Genomic DNA, 21,365 nt, shown 5'->3' with positions numbered 1-21,365 from the left:
GTACTAGTCACTTAAGTCTGAAGTATGTGAAAGTATTACTGTATGCTTGCTTTGAATAGGAATGTTGATATCATTGGGGCTGTTGTATGGTTCTGTGTGTAGTAAAGATGGACAAAAGAATGTTACATAGCCTACTGAATTACTTGATATGTTTCTCCCCCAATGTTGCTATGGTTTATATTTTAGGGCTTGAATCCATCCCTCTTTGTTTGAGTGTTGCGAGTCTTTTCAATGTGAGGGTTGAATATCCATTTGTAGAATAGAAGGGAGATCTTCATGTATTTCTTGAATCAGAACTAAAAAGTTCACCAGATATTCCCTTTCCTTGATGCTGTAATCTTACCTGGCCATTTCAGTTCAACGTCTGGTGCTTTATCGATGAAAGCACTATAGCCAGATGTGGTACATTTGATTATGACTTTTCTCTTTGATTTGACTGTTGAAAAAAGTGGAAAAATTATGCCTAAAACATAATTTGAAAGCAATTAAGTTGAATGTTAAGTGCGAAAGGTTTTAAAAGTAAGTAGGCCTACTGTGTATGTAGTTACGTAAAAACTAAACCTGACCGTGGTTGAGAGCATATTGTTGTAATGTGTGACTCTTGTTTAATGTATTAAATAGTTGATTTATGTTTTTGTGAGATGGCTCAAATTTGAATTGCTTTTGGGAAGTGTCATTATCAGTATTTTGTTGGAAGAATAGCAGTTGCAACAAATAAATGTCTCAGGAATTGACAATTGTGTTTATCTCTGGAGTGTAATAGATGTGGTCAAGAGATTCCCCAGGGCGTGGTGGTATCTTCCCGTTTTCTGGCTACCCCTGGTGGAGAATCTCCTGTTTTTGGCCCTCAGTCTCCATGGATTCTTCCTCACGACCAGTCTAAACTGCAGGACTGAACACCTGCATTACATTCCAGTTGGCTTCACACTTCCAGTTCTGCCTCTCATTGAATAAAGTCTCCCCATTGTTGGTCTAAACCTCTAGGTAGCGATATGGTGTCAAGCTGCCTTCACCAAAATGAATGAACTGTCAAATGGAGTCCCAGAGCCGTTTTGGGCGTCTCAAACAGTGTTGAGCCAGAAGCTCAACGCTATGGGAAGCATCAATTACCTTTTGTCTTTGAGTGAAGGTGCTGGGTACCTCGACATCAAACAGAGTGCACCCACCCAGGGCCAGTAAACAGAAGCAGCGTGGGGCCTCAGCCAGAGAGGAACCAACACCACCTTTGTGTGTACATATACACGCTGCTTCTATGGGCTATTAATACAGCCGTGTTTTATAGCACTTACTGTTACAACTGCACCTATAAGAAATCATTGAGTAGCTACTTGAACCAATTAAATATAAACACAGTAATACTTTGAGTAATCCACTGACCTATATTATAGATTGAGCCTAGGCTACAAAAAGGAAGAACATCTCATTCTTTCAGGTCCATTTATTTAGAAAAGATCCACTTCAGATGTCGTGTTTAAACAGACAGTGCATTTTTCTACATTACATTGTGTTTCAGGCGAGAACAAGCTCTCTAGGAAATTGAACAGGTATACATTGAACAGGTATAAATTGAACAGGTATACATTGAACAGGTATACATTGAACAGGTATACACAGACGGTGAAGACTGGTTTCTTGGGCTAGAGTAATCAGAAATACTTAGCATAATACTTTGGCATAGTTAGCGACAGTCAGTGTAAAATACATTTAGCTATATATCAAAACCTCTCATGGACTGTATGGCAATGACAGCTCCGCCACCACACTCCCAGGGAGATATTGACACGAGACGACTGGAGAGTCAGAAAGCTTGGCTGAGTTAGAATGACAAGCCGCCGGAAGTTTACTTGGCCTGCAATGACAGGAGAGATAGTTCGGGTTCAATAAATCTTTATTGTCCCCAAAGGGCAATTTAAGGGTAATTTAAGTGCACCATAAACGTTACATGCTTTAGATCATAGAGACAATACAATATTGCTGGAGTAAAAGGAAGAACACATGTCACCTATGACAATAATTCTCGTGGTAACAACAACCTCACACTCATTCCACATGGAAGGCATCCCACCCATCCTTCTTGTCCTGATAGAGAAAATAAAACTGTTCAGCAGTGTACTCAAATGTGGAAAACCATTGTCTATGGAGACATAATCAGGGGTAAAAGTCTACAGCACACTTTTGAATAAAGCTAATATTTCCACTCTTTCTAATAATGCCTTTTGGATGTTCAATCACTCCCACCATAGGAATGTTTATGTAGTATCTTAATGTAGTATAACTGCAGTGTGGGTTAGATTGAATTGAGCCCTGTGTGTATAAACACAGTGCATATTTCCCACCTCCGACATGACTGGCAGGTTGCCATGAGGGTAGAGCCACATGATCCTATGTGCTTTGGTCCTCTGCCTCTGGAGCAACTTCCTCAGTAACCTCTTGACCTTTCGGTCTCTGGGGTCAGCACACTTCACCGCCTTCTTGGTGTACAGTCTGCAGCCACAACAACACAGACAAAGAACATTCACCACGACAACCTTCCAACTGAAACATACAGTACAAACTGTAGATATGCAGCATGGTTTTAATAAAGCCTTCTCTGAACCAAAGACTCAACAAAGTTGGCTAGTGAGGATAATTTTTTGGGGGGTATGGCTTATTATTCCCACATATTTCCTTCCTCACTTCCCTGGCAATTATAGTAGAACATGAGCCATAACAGGACCTGGATAGATGACAATGCCTCTTAGCTCTGAGAGACATATTTTCCATGTCTGAGAGTTGCTTCGGGATAGTTGAAATACTTGCATGATGGCTTTTATACTGCAGTCTGGCCCCTCCGTCTGTACCTCAAACCTCAGCACGTCTTTGGTGCGCACTTTCCCCTGGGAGTACTGCATACAGCACTGAACATCTCTCTGCATCTGTACCCCGTTACCTGAGAGAGAGGGTGGGAGAGAGGGTTGGGGGAGAGAGAGAGAGATGGAGAGGCAAACGCTTAAGTCAAAATTCGTCAAAGCACACTTACAGTATATGAAGGCTATATGATTGCTATTGGCTCATAAGGAGGGTTGTTATGATACTGTAGATTATAACACACATATATTAGTAGGAATGTAAGGCATTTCACTGCACTGTTCTATACAGTATAGTTAGACTAAGGTTCATATGTAACGGTTGCTCTTTTTGACAGGATATGTCATCTAGAGTGCAGACAGCCAGAAGGAGTTAGAACATCCCATGATCCCCCATAATGTGCTGTTATGCCAGTGGCACTGTGACTACATGACAAGGCTTTTCATCCAACCAGAGTGAGTTAGCACAATAATATTAGCTGAGATAAACAGTTACCATATGCGTGTCATATGAAAGCTGCTCTGAACCTTGTCATTGATATAATTTTTTCCCCCATTAAAGTCTGAGGTTTTCAGTTAGCTTGTTATTAGCGTTCAATGTTTTGATGTGAAATCAGTCTTCATTCTAGCCCTCTATTTACATCCATAGCTCTCCCTGCTGCTGCTCCAGTATTCCCTCTTCCCCTCTCCTCTCGCTTGCTCTCCTTCGCTTCCCTGCTAAACTGGCTCCCAGCAGGGTGCATGCTGCTAACGGTATACACTGTAGGTGTTATTGTGTCTTACCTTCCACCGAGCCCAGGAGAATGACAGTCAGAGAAATAACAGTCACAGTCTGCAACAGAAACATGGTGAGCCTGGCAGGGAAGTAATCTGCTGTGTTACCTTCCCCTCTATTTCTGTCTCTTATATTTCTCCCTCCCTCCTTTTCACTCTCTCCCTCGCTCTCCCTCAAACACACACATGCACTCCCTAACCCTCCCCTCTCCAGCTCCCCCTCTCCTCTGAGTGCCCCACTCACTGTGTTCATTTCCATGTCTTTCCCACTCCTCAAAAAGGTGCTTTCCCCCCCCAAAAAAGCTCTTAAAATAATCTAGATTTATGGCATTCTCTAATGCAGTCATGGAAACTGCTCTACCTTGTTATAGGTGTGTCCCATTAGTCTTACAGCTATGTTATGACTGGTCACTGCTCAAGCACAATACAGGGAACACCAAAGCTTGTGCAACACATGACACTAATACATTCATGTTGTTTTCATTCATGTAAAATGACAAAAGGCATCTCTAGTAGCAACATGGTTCAAAGCACAAGCAAGTTACATGCAGTCTGTTTCCCAAAATAAACCACCACTGATACCATAAAATGGCAACCAGCTCTCTACCATTAGATAGATCACAAGAAATGATAACATGTTGAGAACAGAAGCTGATTTGCCAATTAATGTACAGCTGTACATGTTCAATAGAGTCTGGACTGTGACTGACTTTAAATAGCAGCTCAATTCTAACAATCATTCTCCGTACAACACCTAACAACCTTTTCAAGAGGCTTGGACCTTCCTTGGTTTAATGGCAAAGGTCTTGGACTCACAAATGCAAGTCCCAGACGGCTACCCCATAAATTTGCAACATTTGGTGTCAGAAGTGTAACGCATGTGGCTAAGCACGATGGCATCCAAAGTGTAGGAGTAGTTTGTAAGTGTGTTTCTTTACTTGCCTTTCTGAACAGAGTGTCTGACAAGTCCCCAAATTCAGTACTATAACTAAATACAAAATGTCAAATATAAAATGGCCTACGTTATTGGAGGAAATGGATGCAAAGTCAACACTGGTTGGCAGTTGAGGATTGACTGACCCAGAGTGTGGTTTTGGGTAATGACTGTTTGCTGTGGCAGGTTGAGTGTCATTAGAACCCAGCTGATTCTCCCCCAGTCAAAAACCACCCTTCTAACCAAGCAATGAAACTACTGCAGAATTACAGCACATTCTCTAATGCCTTTGGTATTCAACGATATTAACATGGTTGAAAAAAAGTGGAAGTAATGCTATGAAAATATTTTTGTACACAAAAAAAAGCTAAGTTACAACGACACAAATGAAATAACACTCGTCTGAAAAACAATGGACAGGAAAACATAAATAACCTTTGCATTTAATGACGAGACTGATTACCCGCTGCTTAATGTACCTTAGAAGAAATGCTTCCAGTGACTACAAGGAAGTGTTTAGCTATTAACTACTATTGAGAAGAGTCACTTCACCATATCTTGTTAGTATTTTACAGCAGTAGCTACTACTTATGTTATAGTACAATGGAATAACACCTGGAGAGTTGCAACATCCATGAACAGACAAAGAGGTAAAGCACATGGTAAATGAATACAGGGTAAATCTCTGCTGAATGCGAGGCTTTAGGTAGTGGCGTTTATTAGATGACATGGCCAGTGCAATCCATACTATCTGACTGTGCATACCTGAGACCTGGAATTAAAAATATGCAGTCTGTGAGGTAGGGAGGGGAGAGGGGGGCAGCGTGCAAGAATTCAACCCTTAAGAAATCAAGCTGGAATCTTTCAGCTGCAAAAACATACCTTCCCCTTGACTTCAGTCTGCTCCTGAGCCAAACACATTTCCGGCATATCTTTGGGGCGATTAAGAGATCACTGTAAAAGTATACTAGGCACAAACTTTCAAACAAAAAGGTCAAAAAAAGAACTAGTGACTGTAAATCATTGACTAAATCGCTGTTCCTCTTTGAGGAGGTAGAGAGCCAGAGGAGGGATAGGTATGTCATGGGGATGTTGTAGGGCAAAGCTAACTATACCTGTGGTACAGGCCAAGGCAGCTTAGCCCAAAGTGCTAGGTTAGGTTTCAGGGAGCAAATGTGTCAAATTTTGAGATGTAATCATTTATCAGGCACATAACATTTGGTATGTACTATCTGGAATGTTCTGAGTGGATGGGTGATTATAGCCATCATGGGTCATTGTCTAATCTACAACTTCATGAAGATTGAAAAGTGAACACTTCTCAGCTTTATACACTAAATTACAGGTGGTCCCCAGTTCATGTTCTGTTCTTGAAAAAAAGCACGAGTTGACACACACACCCCTCAAAAAAATGTTGGCGGTGCCGACTAATGGAATAGTAAACTTGTAAAAATTAAGCCGTGCATATACAGTAATTTAATGGATATAAACTAAGTTTCTTCAGGGGTACATAATGATTGCTTGAATGTTCTGATCTTGACAAAAGGCTTGGTGGAACTATACTTACTTTACATGAGTGATTCCTAATAGAATGTCTTCATTTACTGTCAAAATTAAGTCCATCCAAGCAACATGTAGTGATTATATTTTATTATAGCCAGGGCACTGCATGCAAGGTTTTCTTCTGTATTGAAAAGACTTGGGCATGCCGCACCCAAGTGTTTTATCGGACTGCCCATGTTCAAACAGTAAAAAAAAAAAAATGCAATCATGGTGGGAAAACGTTTAGTGTAAACTTAAATATGTAGCTTTTTTGGCCACGCAACCAATTTCACATAGAATGGTGAGTTATAAATCTATAATTCTTCTTGAAAGCAAGTCCAAGAAGCAGTAGATATGTTCTATGTGCACTATTTCTATGCTTCCCGTTAAGTAATATTTTTGGTTATGAAAAATATATTTCACAGCAGTTTAGATGGTCCAATAATTTTCTACACTATACTAACTGAAATCAGGCAAATTAGAGTTTTAGCAACCAGGAAATTGCAGGGCGATTTCTGCATAAAATGACTTTTAAACCAGATATAAAAGTAGAGAAATTTTCAATTTCAAATTTTAAAGAATTATGAAATTAGGAGTATTTTTGTCATGGCATGTGGCCCCCAGTGATTTTGCTATGATGTTTGAGTCACTCATAATATCAGCCATAGCAAAATGTCTATAATTGCAGGATATATTCTTTAAAACTGCACATTTTCCCTCAGACCCATGGCAAGGTGTAGAATTGCAGGAAATGTAGCTTTCAAACTGCAACATTAACTCAAACACGTCACATTTTGTAGAATTGCAGGAAATTAGCTTTAAAACAGCTGAAGTTTGACACTGCAGCCAACAGGGGGGCCTCAAATGTTCTGTCGATGACCGTATCATTGGCCACGCCCACCACCTAAGCCCCATTTTGATCCAGAAAAACCCTGGCATGTTCTATGCTGCCTAGCATTCTTCTGGTGGGAGTAGACAAACTTTGCAGGCTGTCCTCAAACTAACATCTGTGGTTCACACAGCTTTGTTTATTTATATACACTAAAACTAAACCAGAACATGTTTGGTTAAACACACAAAAGGAATTATTTCAAATCATTGCAAAACATGGTCTTAACTGTGCTTAGAGTTAGGGAACTGAACACTTTTCCAAAATGGGTGTTTTATTTTTAATTTAGGGGAAATTGATGTGTATAACAAAAGCTGCAAAAGAAAAACAAAATTTCCATTTGAGAAGGTACAGGGGTGGGATCTTAATTTGACCTATAGTCAGAGCAAAAATAATCCTCCTGCAGCAACAGGATTTGAACATTAGTCCATGATTTTGCTTGATCAGTCGTTAGGCTATTAGCTGGCCAAAAGTAAGATAATAGCAGCCTCTGGTAAGACCCGGGGCAGGGGCCTATGCATATATGTAAACAGCTGGTGCACGATATCTAAGGAAGTCTCAAGGTTTTGCTCACCTGAGGTAGAGTATCTCATGATAAACTGTAGACCACATTATCTACCTACAGAGTTTCTGTATTTTTTGTAGCTGTCTACATACCGTACCACAGACCGATGCTGGCACTAAAACCACACTCAATGAGCTGTATACAACCATAAGCAAACAGGAAAATGCTCATCCAGAGGTGGCACTCCTAGTGGCCGGGGACTTTAATGCAGGGAAACTTAAATCAGTTTTACCAAATTTTTATTAGCATGTTAAAATATGCAAACTAGACCACCTTTACTCCACACACAGAGACTGATACAAAGCTCTCCTTCGCCCTCCATTTGGCAAATCTAACCTGATTCCTGCTTACAAGCTAAAATTAAAGCAGGAAGCACCAGTGACTCGGTCTATAAAAAAAAGTGGTCAGATGAAGCAGATGCTAAACTATAGGACTTTTGCTAGCATAGACTGGAATATGTTCCGGGATTCTTCCAATGGCATTGAAGAGTACACAACATCAGTCATTGGCTTTAACAATAAGTGCATCAAGGACGTCATCCCCACAGTGACTGTACGTACATACCCCAATCAGAAGCCATGGATTACAGGCAACATTCGCACTGAGCTAATGGGTAGAGCTGCCGCTTTCAACGAGCGGGACTCTAACCCGGAAGCTTATAAGAAATCCCGCTATGCCCTCCGACAATCCATCAAACAGGCAAAGCGTCAATACAGGACTAAGATCGAATCGTACTACACCGGCTCCGACGTTCATCGGATGTGGCAGGGCTTGCAAACTATTACAGACTACAAAGGGAAGCACAGCCGAGAGCTTCCCAGTGACACGAGCCTACCAGGCGAACTAAATAACTTCCATGCTTGCTTCGAGGCAGGTAACACTGAAACATGCATGAGAGCATCAGCTGTTCTGGACGACTGAATACGCTCTCCACAGCCGATGTAAGACATTTAAACAGGTCAACATTCACAAAGCCGCAGGGCCAGACAAAGCTCATCACTAAGCTAAGGACCCTGGGACTAAACACCTCCCTCTGCAAATGGATCCTGGACATCCTGACGGGCCTGCCCCAGGTGGTAAGGGTAGGTAACAACACATCCACCACACTGAATCTCAACACGGGGGCCCCTCAGGGGTGCATGCTCAGTCCCCTCCTGTATTCCCTGTTCACTCATGACTGCACGGCAAGGCACGACTCCAACACCATCATTAAGTTTGCTGATGACAACAGTAGTAGGCCTGCTCACTGACAACGATGAGACCGCCTATAGGGAGGTTAGAGACCTGACCGTGTGGTGCAAGGACAACATCTCCCTCAACGTGATCAAGACAAAGGAGATGATTGTCGACTACAGGAAAAGGAGGACCGAGCACGCCCCCATTCTCATCGACAGGGCTGTAGTGGAGAGCAGGTTGAGAGCTTCAAGTTCCTTGGTGTCCACAGCACCAACAAACATGGTCCAAGCACACCAAGACAGTTGTGAAGAGGGCACAAAACCGATTCTCCCTCAGGAGACTGAAAAGATTTGGCATGGGTCCTCAGATCCTCAAAACGTTTTACAGCTGCAACATCGAGAGCATCCTGACAGATTGCATCACTGCCTGGTACAGCAACTGCTCAGCCTCCGACCGCAAGGCACTACAGAGGGTAGTGCGTACGGCCCAGCTTCCTGCCATCCAGGATCTCTATACCAGGCGGTGTCAGAGGAAGGCCCTAAAAATGTTCAAAGACTCCAGCCACCCTAGTCATAGACTGTTCTCTTTGCTACCACACGGCAAGCAGTACCGGAGCACCAAGTCTTGGTCTATGAGGCTTCTAAACAGCTTCTGCCATAAGACTCCTGAACAGCTAATCAAATGGCTACCCAGACTATTTGCATTGCCCCCCCCCCCCTCCCTCTTCTACGCTGCTGCTACTCTAAGGTTATTATCGATGCATAGTCACTTTAATAACTACCTATATATACATATTACCTCGACACCAGTGCCCCAGCACATTGACTCTGTACCGGTAGCCCCGCTATTGTTATTTACTGCTGCTCTTTAATTATTTGTTATTCTTATCTTACTTTTTTAAAAACTGTTAGTTAAGGGCTAGTAAGTAAGCATTTCAATGTACACCTGTTGTATTTGGCGCATGGCCCTCAACCTTCACCTCTCCCGAGTCCGTACGGGAGTTGCAGCCATGAGTAACTAATACCAATTGGGGAGAAAAAGGAGATTTAAAAAAAATGCAATGTTAATATGATTGTGATTTAGTATGAGTATTCAGTGAATTTATGTAATCATGAAAATTCTCAGCAACCACAGAGTTAAGATCCTACATCAAATTAAGATCCTACAGCTGTAGATGATAATAAGTGATCCCCCCCAAAATTGACTGGTGCCAAAAGGTGGTAGGAAATAAATAAATGTCAATGACTGAATTTCTCAGAAATACTGAAAAGTTACCAAGTTAGATTTGATATATGGTTAATGAAAAGTTAGAAAGAAATTCATCATAACAAAAGTGGGAATTCATTATATAATGTTCTGCAGTAATATCATGGGAGGTGGGTTAAAAATGCACAAAAATCATTATTCTGTTGATACACTAAACCTGAATCTATTCAGGAATGCACAAAGAGTACATACACAATTGTATTTTTAGTCCAGCCTTGATTTCCTCCAGATACATTTTATTCGCCATAGCAGCAGACCACCAGCACAGCCACTTTCCCCAGCATGTGAGTCTGTCCTGGTGTAAGCCATTCTAATATTAAGATAAGCTCATATTAGGCTTTTTTATTATCAAGTCCCTCTCTCTGGGCTGATGTTTTATTGAAACAGCAAAACAAAACAGGATATAATGGTATATCCAAATATAGTCTCTACGCTACGTGCTTACAGACAGAAAAATAGACGTTTGGAAATAATATGCCAGAAGTCTTTACCCTTAGTCTGCAAAAGATAGATCTGGTCATTTGCTAGACCCCCTGTAAAGCATTGTGTCTGCTAGAGGTTTTACATTATTTTGGGTGGATAGATTCTCACGTCTTGTACTTTCCTTCTTATTAAAATGTAGTCATACAGTTGAAGTCGGAAGTTTACATATACTTAGGTAGGAGTCATTAAAACTCGTTTTTCAACCACTCCACAAATTTATGGATAATAAATTCAGTGCCTCCTTGCTTGACATCATGTGAAGAAAATCAAAAGAAATCAGCAAAACCTCGTTAAAAAATATTGTAGACCTCCACAGGTCTGGTTCATCCTTGGGTGCAATTTCTAAACGCCTGAAGGTACCACGTTCATCTGTACAAACAATATTACGCAAGTATAAACACCATGGGACCATGCAGCTGTCATACAGCTCAGGAAGGAGACGCGTTCTGTCTTCTAGAGATGAACATTCTTTGGTGCGAAAAGTGCAAATCAATTCCAGAACAGCAGCAAAGGACCTTGTGAAGATGCTGGAGGAAACAGGTACAAAAGTATCTATATCCACAGTAATACGAGTCCTATATCGACATAACCTGAAAGTCCGCTCAGCAAGGAAGAAGCCACGGCTCCAAAACCGCCATAAAAAAGCCAGACTACGGTTTGCAACTGGACATGGGGACAAAGATCGTACTGTTTTGGAGAAATGTCCTCTGGTCTGATGAAACAAAAAATTATGTTTGGCCATAATGACCATGTTTATGTTTGGAGGAAAAATGGGGAGGCTTGCAAGCCAGAGAACACCATCCCAACCATGAAGCACAGGGGTAGCGGCATCATGTTGTGGGGGTGCATTGCTGCAGGAGGGACTGGTGCACTTCACAAAATAGATTGCATCCTGAGGATGGAAAATTATATGGATATATTGAAACAACATCAAGACATCAGTCAGGAAGTTAAAGCTTGTTCGCAAATGGGTCTTCCAAATGGACAATGACCCCAAGCATTCTTCCAAATGGCTTAAGGACAACAAGGTCAAGGTATTGGAGTGGTCATCACAAAGCCTTGACCTCAATCCCATAGAGAAGTTGTGGGCAGAACTGAAAAAGCATGTGAGAGCAAGGAGGCCTACAAACCTGACTCAGTTACACCAGCTCTGTCAGGAGGAATGGGCCAAAATTCACCCAACTTATTGTGGGAAGCTTGTGGAATTAACCCAAATTGTGCCTTTAAAGAGAACATAGACCAAGATAACCTTGTCAAACCGGTTACACAAACCTATATTCACTGATTCACTCCAGCCAATGACTCAGGATAATGCAACACAGCGTGAATATTCAATTACAAAAAAATCTATTATCAATCTGACGAAGAATAAAATATGGTAGAGGTTTAGTGAAGAACGTTTGAACCAAGTTAAACAATTTAAAGGCAATGCTACCAAATACTAATTGAGTGTCGGTAAACTTCTGACCCACTGGGAATGTGATGAAACAAATCAAATCTGAAATAACTCATTCTCTATCATTATTGTGTCATTTCACCTTCTTAAAATAAAGTGGTGATCCTAACTGACCTCAGACAGGGAATTTTTACTCGGATTCAATGTCAGGAATTGTATAACACAACATATGTCATCTTAGGTAGCTAAGCTAGATATTGCCTTTACAGCAATAATGTGTTGGTGCTGGGTTGAAACTAAAGCCTGCACACCAAGTAGCTCAACAGTTGATGACCAGTGAACTACAAGGAACATAAAGTAGGTCCATCCTAAAAATCCTCCCCAACTTCACTCTGTATCTGGAATAGAGTACCACAATATGAGTCATAATACCCATAAAACCTAGAGGTCAAACAGGGAAATTGTTCCAATAGTTTTTCCACCATTCATTTTTCCCATAGGGGATTTTTTAGAAACACTTCAAATAAGGGCTGTGTTTTGTGTAGACTTACTGTGACGTTTTGATAACCGGCGTCAACTGTTGGTGTCTGTCGCCCCCGTGGCACCGACTGGGTCGGACCCAGAGCGGTGGTCAGGCGAAGAAGAGTTACGGGGGAACGAGGCTGAAGAAAAGAACAACCAACAAACTGGACCGTTGCAGCAGCCTCCTTATTTTAAGTGGTGGAATAACGACTGGAACCATTTGCCTGTTTGACCGTTATCTCCATGGGTATTATGACTCATTAAGTGATCATGCCCTTGAGGCCAGTGTTCGGATGATATATTGGCACAGGTGTTACGGAGGTAAACCGTGAAAATATATCATCCAAACACCAGCTTCTTGGGTGTTCTGCCCAACGCATCATCTCTGGCACATGGCCTGCCCTCCAGTACACCTACAGCACAGGAAGGTCAAAAAGATCATCAACCACCCGAGCCACAGCCTGTTCACCCCCGAAGGCGAGGTCAGTACAGGTGCATCAAAGCTGGGACCGAGAGACTGAAAAACAGCTTATATCTCAAGGTCATCTGACTGTAAAATAGCCAACACTAGTCGGCTACCACCCGGTTGCTCAACCCTGCTGCCCTATATACATAGAATCACTGGTCACTTTAATAATGTTTACCGTACACACTGCTTTACTCATTTCGTATGAAAACTCAGCAAAAAAAGAAACGTCCCCTTTTCAGGACCCGGTCTTTCAAAAATAATTTGTAAAAATCCAAATAACTTTTAACACTGTTTAACACTGTTTCCCATGCTTGTTCAATGAATCAAACAATTAATGAACATGTACTTGTGGAAAGATCATTAAGGTAGGCAATTAAGGTTACAGTTATGAAAACTTGGGACACTAGGCCTTTCTACTGACTCTGAAAAACACCAAAATAAAGATGCCCAGGGTCCCTGCTCATCTGCGTGACCGTGTCTTAGGCATACTGCAAGGAGGCATGAGGACTGCAGATGTGGCCAGGGCAATAGATTGCAATGCCCGTACTGTGAGACGCCTAAGACAGCGCTACAGGGAGACAGGACGGACAGCTGATTGTCCTCGCAGTGGCAGACCACGTGTAACAACACCTGCACAGGATCGGTACATCTGAACATCACACAGGTACAGGATAGCAACAACAACTGCCCGTGTTACACCAGGAATGCACAATCCCTCCATCAGTGCTCAGACTGTCTGCAATAGGCTGAGAGAGGCTGGACTGAGGGCTTGTAGGCATGTTGTAAGGCAGATCCTCACCAGACATCACAGGCAACGTCGCCTATGGGCACAAACCCACCATTGCTGGACCAGACAGTACTGGCAAAAAGTGATCTTCACTGACAAGTCGTGGTTTTGTCTCACCATGGGCTATGGTCAGATACCCGTTTATCGTCGAAGGAACGAGCGTTACACTGAGCCCGGAACTCTGGAGCGGGATCGATTTGGAGGTGGAGGGTCCGTCATGGTCTGGGGCGGTGTGTAACAGCGTCATTGCAGGCAATCTCAACGCTGAGCGTTACAGGGAAGACATCCTCCTCCCTCATGTGGTACGCTTCCTGCAGGCTCATCCTGACATGACCCTCCAGCATGACAATGTCACCAGCCATACTGCTCGTTCTGTGCGTGATCTCCTGCAAGACAGGAATGTCAGTGTTCCGCCATGACCAGCGAAGAGCCCGGATCTCAATCCCATTGAGCACGTCTGGGACCTGTTGGATCGGAGGGTGAGGGCTAGGGCCATTCCCCCCAGAAATGTCCAGGAACTTGCAGGTGTCTTGGTGGAAGAGTGAGGTAACACCTTCACGGCAAAAACTGGCAAATCTGGTGCAGTCCATGAGGAGGAGATGCACTGCAGTTCTTAATGCAGCTGGTGGCCCCCCCTTTGTTCAGAGTCACATTATTCCATTTCTGTTAGCCACATGTCTGTGGAACTTGTTCAGTTTATGTCTCAGTTGTTAAATCTTGTTATGTTCATACAAATATTTACACATGTTAAGTTTGCTGAAAATAAACACTTAATTAATTAATTCTGTAATGGAGCTAGGATGCAATAACATCTGCTAAATGTGTTCGTGACCAATACAATTTGATTTGCACTTCAGCTAACTTAGAGTCATGTCAAACAGTGCAGCCAGAATAACAGCAAAGTAGCTGCATTTGTTTAAGCTGTTTTCTCGTGACATTTATTTGGATACATCCATAACAATGAGCTTATGAAGCATTCAGGATGAGACCCACCCGCTGTATAAACTCTGATACTTTATACAAGAACACTGTCCAGATTTTGCATATTGTTTATGAGTCAGTCCCACATATTTATGAACGGCTGAGCCTGATGTCCTTTGCAGTAAGCCATCTCATGAATTGATATAATGTATCCAAGTGAGCAGACACCTAAGTCAATTGATTCATGAATTGCCCTTCGTGCCTGCATCCTTACCCATTTAATTCTGTATTTCTTTGTGACTAACTTGAATACAGGTAGACCAGGAAAGCCACATCCCTGATTGTCAGATGAGTGACAACCCTGATTAGAAGCACCTGCTCCTCATCAGTTGTTCAAATGCTGTTTTGAATTAAAAGAGAATTGCACCTACACACTGAAGGCAGCTGCAAAACGTCTGTGTAGGCTATTCAAGATGTAAGTAAGCGTTGACATTTTTTTTTTAAATGAATGGTGGAAAAAACGATTGGAACCATTTCCCTGTTTGACCGCTAGGTTTTATGACACTTCACTGTGGGGCTCTATACCCTAACCGTTTAGAGCGTTGCTGAATCCCAAAGCCGACTAGGCGAAAAATCAGTCGATGTGCCTTTGAGCAAGGCACTTAACCCTAATTGTTCCTGTATATTGCTCTGGATAATCCCATCTCCTAAATTAAATGTAAATAAACTGGCTAGCAACATGACTTAACCCACCTTGAATGTAGACTACAAAATATGAAAACAAACTAATACTGCTAGGGGTAGCTAACGTAATGTAATACTTTTAACTTACTGTGGCTTTAGCAATGACAAACACAGACTCTTGACTAGCGAGGGACACGTCTGGGTCCGCTTTCATCAGTGCCTTGATACGGGACAGCGGTAACTTCGCTAGACGGTTCTGGGAGGGTGCTGCAACGGGCCCAGTATGTTGGTTACTCTCTTCTTCAGTCTCGAGCCCCCGTAACTCTTCCTCGCCTTCACACCGCTCTGGGTCCGACACTGTAGGGGCGACAGACACTGCAACAGTTGACGCCATTATCTTATACACAAGCGAGTTGTCAAAAAGGTGCCTAGTTCTGATTAGTGAATAATACATTCGAATGTTCCTCCCCTTCCACTCCCGCCAACTATTCATTGTGTGTGATTGGTGGAATGGCCGACTTCATGAGGTGAGGATTGGCTTGAACCATGGCCAAACAAATATTTGGTTTAAGCCATTGGTGAATGTTCACAACTCCTTAGCGCTCCTAAACGTTGTGAAACATTGACTACAGAACCGCGAGGCTGCTAAAAAGAAAAGATGACAGATTACGACCCTAATGAACAACCTCATCATATTTGTTACATAAAATGTACATCTTCATCTCTCTATTACTGCTCATCCAATACATTAGAAATGTGTTCAATTACTCATTGTTTGAATTGTTTGTAGATAGACCTGTGATACATATTGAATTTGATAGGCCCACCTTTCAATATTGCTCAATGTTTAAGTGATAATAGGCCTAGATTAGATTTATGTGAAATAGCTGTTATGGCTTAATTAGATACTGACATAGATAAAGCAGCACTAAGGCCCAGGGGGCACTGCCTTCGGAAAGTATTCAGACCCCTTGACATTTTCCACGTTTTGTTACATTACAGCCGTATTCTAAAATTGATTAAATAAATAAGGAATCCAAAGCAATCTGCATACAATACCTCATTAGGATGAAGTGAAAACAGTTTTTATTTTATTTTTGCAAATTTAGAAAAAAAATACCGGTTTTCCCTAAGTATTCAGATGCTTGCAATGAGACTCGAAATTGAGCTCAGGTGCATCCTGTTTCCATTGATTATCAATTATGTTTCTACAACTTGATTGGAGGACACCTGTTGCAAATTCAAATGATTGGACATGATCTGGAAAGGCACACACCTGTCAATATAAAGTCCCACAGTTCACAGTGCATGTCAGAGCAAAAACCAAGCCATAAAGTCAAAATAACTGTCCGTAGAGTGCAGAGACAGGATTGTGTCAAGGCACAGACATGGGGAAGGGTACCAAAGAATTTCTGCAGCTTTGAAGGTCCCCATTAACACAGTGGCCTCCATCATTCTTAAATGGAAGAAGTCTGGAACAACCAAGACTTCCTAGAGCTGGTCGCCCAGCCAAAATGAGCAATCAGGGAAGAAGGGCTTTGGTCAGGGAGGTGACCAAGAACCCGATGGTCACTTTGACAGCGATCTAGAGTTCCTCTGTGGAGATGGGAGAACCTTCCAGAAGGACAACCATCTCTGCAGCACTCCACCAATCAGGCCTTTATGATATGGTGTCCAAACGGAAGCCACTCATCGGCAATAGGCACATGACAGCCCGCTTGGAGTTGCCCAAAAGGCACCTAAAGACTCTCAGAGAATGAGTAACAAGATACTCTGATACTCCAAGATTGAACTCTTTGGCCTGAATGGCAAGCATCACGTTTGGAGGAAACCGGGCACCATCCGTACGGTGAAACATGGTGGTGGCAGCATCATGCAGTGGGGATGTTTTTCAGCGGCATGGACAGGGAGACCAGTCAGGATCGAGGGAAAGATGAACGGAGAAAAGTACAGAGAGATCCTTGATGAAAACCTGCTCAGGATCTCAGGCTGGGGTGAAGATTCACCTTCCAACAGGACAATGATCCTAAGCACACAGCCAAGACAACACAGGAGTGTCTTTGGGACAAGTCTCTGAATGTCCTTGAGGGGCCCAGCCAGAGCCTGGACTTGAACCCAATCGATTAACTCTGGAGAGACCTGAAATAGCTGTGCTGCAACACTCCCCATCCAGCCTGACAGAGCTTGAGAGGATCTGCAGAGAAGAATGGGAGAAACTCTCAAAATAGTGTGCCAAGCTTGTAGCATCATCCCACAAAAAACTTGTCTGTAATCACTGCTAAAGGTGCTTCAACAAAGTACAGGGTCTGATACTTATGTAAATGTGATATTTCAGTTTTAAGTTTTATTTTAACACATTTGAAAACATTACATTTGAACGTTTTTCTGCTTTGTCATTATGGGGTAGGTTGATGAAAAAACAACAATTGAATCAATTTTAGAATAAGGCAGTAACATAACAAAATGTGGAAAAAGTCAAGGGGTCTCAATACTTCCTGAATGCACTGTATATACAAAAGTATGTAAACAACTCTTCAAATGAGTGGATTAGGCTTTTTCAGCCACACCCACACCCGTTGCTGACAGGTGTATACAATTGAGCAATCTCCATAGACAAACATCGGCAGTAGAATGGCCTTACTGAAGAGCTCAGTGACTTTCAACGTGACACCGTCATAGGATGCCACCATTCCAAAAAGTCAGTTTGTCAAATTTCTGCCCTGCTAGAGCTGCCCTGAACAACTGTAAGTGTTGTTATTGTGAAGTGGAAACATCTAGGAGTGACAAAGGCTCAGCCTTGAAGTGGTAGGCAAAACAAGCTCACAGAACGGGAGTGCTGAAGCACGTATCACATAAAAATTGTCTGTCCTCAGTTGCAATACTCACTACCAAGTTCCAAACTGCCTCCGGGAAGCAACGTCAGCACAATAACTGTTAGTCGGGAGCTTAATGAAATGGGTTTCCATGGCTGAGCAGCCGTGGACTCTGGACTAGTGGAAACACTTTCTCTGAAGTGATGAATCACGCCTTGCCATCTAGCAGTCCGATGGACAAATTAGCCTATGACTTGGCAGACTGGAGGTTCTACAGCTGCAACATCGAGAGCATCCTTACTGGTTGCCTCACTGCCTGGTACGGCAACTGCTCGGCCTCTGACCGCAAGGCACTACATCACTGGGGCTAAATTGCCTGCCATCCAGGACCTTTCCACCAGGCGGTGTCAGAGGAAGGCCCTAAAAATGGTCAAAGACCCCAGCCACCCTAGTCATAGTCTGTTCTCTCTACTACCACCTGGCAAGCGGTACCGGAGTGCCAAGTCTAGGACAAAAAGGCTTCTCAACAAAAAAGGCTTCTCTTAGGCCCTCATGACATAATAGTCTTCTCAAGTGTATTGTCTGAAGGCTACATTGGTTATACATTACAGAACAATGGGATGCACTTCCATCATATTTTAACATTTCATTTCTGTATTCTTGGTCTTACCAGAGCAATGTACTAGGATGGCATGGATATCAAATTAGCATGAAATACTTAAATGGTCAAACAGGCCATTCATTTATTTTGATTCAGTTTGATTCATGCTTTATTTAATTGAGGGATAGGCCAGAAATAAGATGCTCTGCTCTGACCTCATCGGACTAAGGCCTCATTAACTAGTCCTGCACATGATAGCAAAGGTGCTGACAGCCTAATATAAACTGAGTGTACAAAACATTAAGAACACCTTCCTAATATTTAGTTGCATTCCCCAACTTGAGTTGCAGCATCTGAACAGCCTCAATTCGTCGGGGCATGGTCTCTACAAGATGTCGAAAGGGTTCCACAGGGATGCTGGCTCATGTTGACTCCAATGCTTCCCACAGTTGTCAAGTTGGCTGGATGTCCTTTGGGCGGTGGACCATTCATTCTTGATACAAAGGGGAAACTGCTGAGCTTGAAAAACCCAGCACCGTTGCAGTTCTTGACACAAACCAGTGCGCCTGGCAACTACTAACATTTCTCGTTCAAAGGCACTTAAATATTTTGTCTTGCCCATTCACCATCTGACACATACACAATCTGTGTCTCAACTGTCTAAAGGCTTAAAAATCGTCCTTTAAACTGTTTCCTCCTCTTCATCTACACTCATTAGGCGCTAATTTATGGATTTCACAAGTCTGGGAATACAGATATTAGATAGATATGTTTTTTTTTAAAGGTAGGGGCGTGGATCAGAAAACCAGTCAGTAACTGGTATGACCACCATTTGTCTCATGCAATGCGACACATCTCCTTTGCATAGAGTTGACCATTTGATTGTGGCCTGTGGAATGTTCTCCCACTCCTCTTCAATGGCTGTGCGAAGTTGTTGGATATTGCTGGGAACTAGAATACTCTGTCGTACATGTCGATCCAGAGCATTCCAAACATTCTCAATGGGTGATTTTCAGTATTCAGGAATTATGTACAGATTCTTGTGACATGGGACCGTGCACAAGGATCTGTACATAGGGGTGCGTCACTTGAGTGGTTTGAGTCACTGATGTGATCTTCCTGTCCAGGTTGGCGTCCCCCCTTTAGTTGTGCCGTGGCGGAGATCTTTGTGGGCTATACTCAGCCTTGTCTGAGGATGGTAAGTTGGTGGTTGAAGATATCCTTCTAGTGGTATGGGGGCTGTGCTTTGGCTATATCCTGCCTGTTTGGCACTGTCCAGGGGTATCGTCGGATGGGGCCACAGTGTCTCCCGACCCCTCTGAGGCCTCATGTTATCTCTGTGCATTCAATTTGCCCGTAGCTTATGCCTGCCCATACCATAACCTGACCTCCACCATGGTGCAATCTGTTTCCAACATTGACGTCAGCAAACTGCTTGCCCACACGTCGCCATACACGTGGTCTGCAGTTGTGAGGTCGATTGGACGTATTGCCAAATTCTCTAAAACCACATTGGAGGCGGCTTATGGTAGAGAAATTAACATTCAATTCTCTGGCAACAGCTCTGGTGGACATTCCTGCAGTCAGCATGCCAATTGCACGCTCCCTCAACTTGAGACATCTGTGGCATTGTGTTTTGTGACAAAACTGCACATTTTAGGGTGGCCTTTTATTGTCCCCAACACAAGGTGCACCTGTATAATGATCATGCTGTTTAATCAGCTTATTGATATGCCACACCTGTCAAGTGGATGGATTATCATGTTGCGTTTATATTTTTGTTCGGTGTATGTGAATAATACAGCCAACTGGAGAGTCCATGGAAGATGGCAACCAGGTTGAAATTGATTAACAATGTAGTTCTATTACCCTAGTCCCAAATTGGAGTCCCTGCTATCGAACACAGTGAATCTCATCCAAATTAAAATCTCACCTCTTGGGCCTCCAGATTGGCATAGTGGTCTAAGGCACTCCATCGCAGTGCTTGAGGTGTCAATACAGACCCAAGTTCGATCCCAGGTTGTGTCAGTGACCGGGACATGGAGACCCATGAGGTGGCGTACAATTGGCCCAGCGTCATCCAGGTTAGGGGAGGGTTTGGCCAGCCGGGATTTCCTTGTCCCATTGTACTCTAGCGACTTCTTGTGGCAGATCGGGCACCTGCAACCTGAATTTGGGCGCCTGCAAGCTGTCTTCGGTCTCCTGCAAGCTGACTTTGGTCTCCTGCAGGCTGACTTTGGTCGCCAGCTGAAGAGTGTTTCCTCCAACACATTGATGCGGCTGGCTTCGGGGTTAAGCGAGCAGTGCGGCTTGGCAGGGTCGTGTTTCAAATCAAATCAAATCAAATCAAATTTTATTTGTCACATACACATGGTTAGCAGATGTTAATGCGAGTGTAGCGAAATGCTTGTGCTTCTAGTTCCGACAATGCAGTGATAACCAACAAGTAATCTAACTAACAATTCCAAAACTACTGTCTTATACACAGTGTAAGGGGATAAGGAACATGTACATAAGGATATATGAATGAGTGATGGTACAGAGCAGCATACAGTAGATGGTATCGAGTACAGTATATACATATGAGATGAGTGTGTAGACAAAGTAAACAAAGTGGCATAGTTAAAGTGGCTAGTGATACATGTGTTACATAAGGATGCAGTCGATGTTGTAGAGTACAGTATATACATATGCATA

General features: G+C 42.8%; 1 protein-coding gene across 4 annotated transcripts; it reads right to left on the bottom strand.

Moving 5' to 3' along the window:
• Positions 1-1,429: 1,429 nt before the first annotated feature.
• LOC123998028 (C-C motif chemokine 17-like) lies at positions 1,430-15,740 on the bottom strand. 4 transcript variants are annotated; one of them, XM_046302846.1, is made up of 6 exons: positions 15,403-15,740; positions 3,630-3,678; positions 2,800-2,929; positions 2,337-2,484; positions 2,003-2,079; positions 1,430-1,849 (listed from the first exon to the last, which is right to left on the bottom strand). In XM_046302846.1, the coding sequence occupies exons 1-5, from the start codon at positions 15,706-15,708 to the stop codon at positions 2,041-2,043; spliced, it is 672 nt and encodes a 223-aa protein (XP_046158802.1). In that variant the 5' UTR covers positions 15,709-15,740; the 3' UTR covers positions 1,430-1,849; positions 2,003-2,040. The 4 variants fall into 4 exon arrangements, with proteins under 4 accessions (XP_046158802.1, XP_046158803.1, XP_046158804.1 ...); XM_046302847.1 differs by having other exon boundaries at positions 2,034-2,079; XM_046302848.1 differs by having other exon boundaries at positions 2,039-2,079.
• Positions 15,741-21,365: the final 5,625 nt, after the last annotated feature.

Source organism: Oncorhynchus gorbuscha, linkage group LG15, assembly GCF_021184085.1.
Source record: "Oncorhynchus gorbuscha isolate QuinsamMale2020 ecotype Even-year linkage group LG15, OgorEven_v1.0, whole genome shotgun sequence".
Classification (NCBI taxonomy): domain Eukaryota; kingdom Metazoa; phylum Chordata; class Actinopteri; order Salmoniformes; family Salmonidae; genus Oncorhynchus; species Oncorhynchus gorbuscha.
The sequence above is the reverse complement of the archived record's forward strand: the minus strand, read 5'-3'. Positions and strand labels throughout refer to the sequence as shown.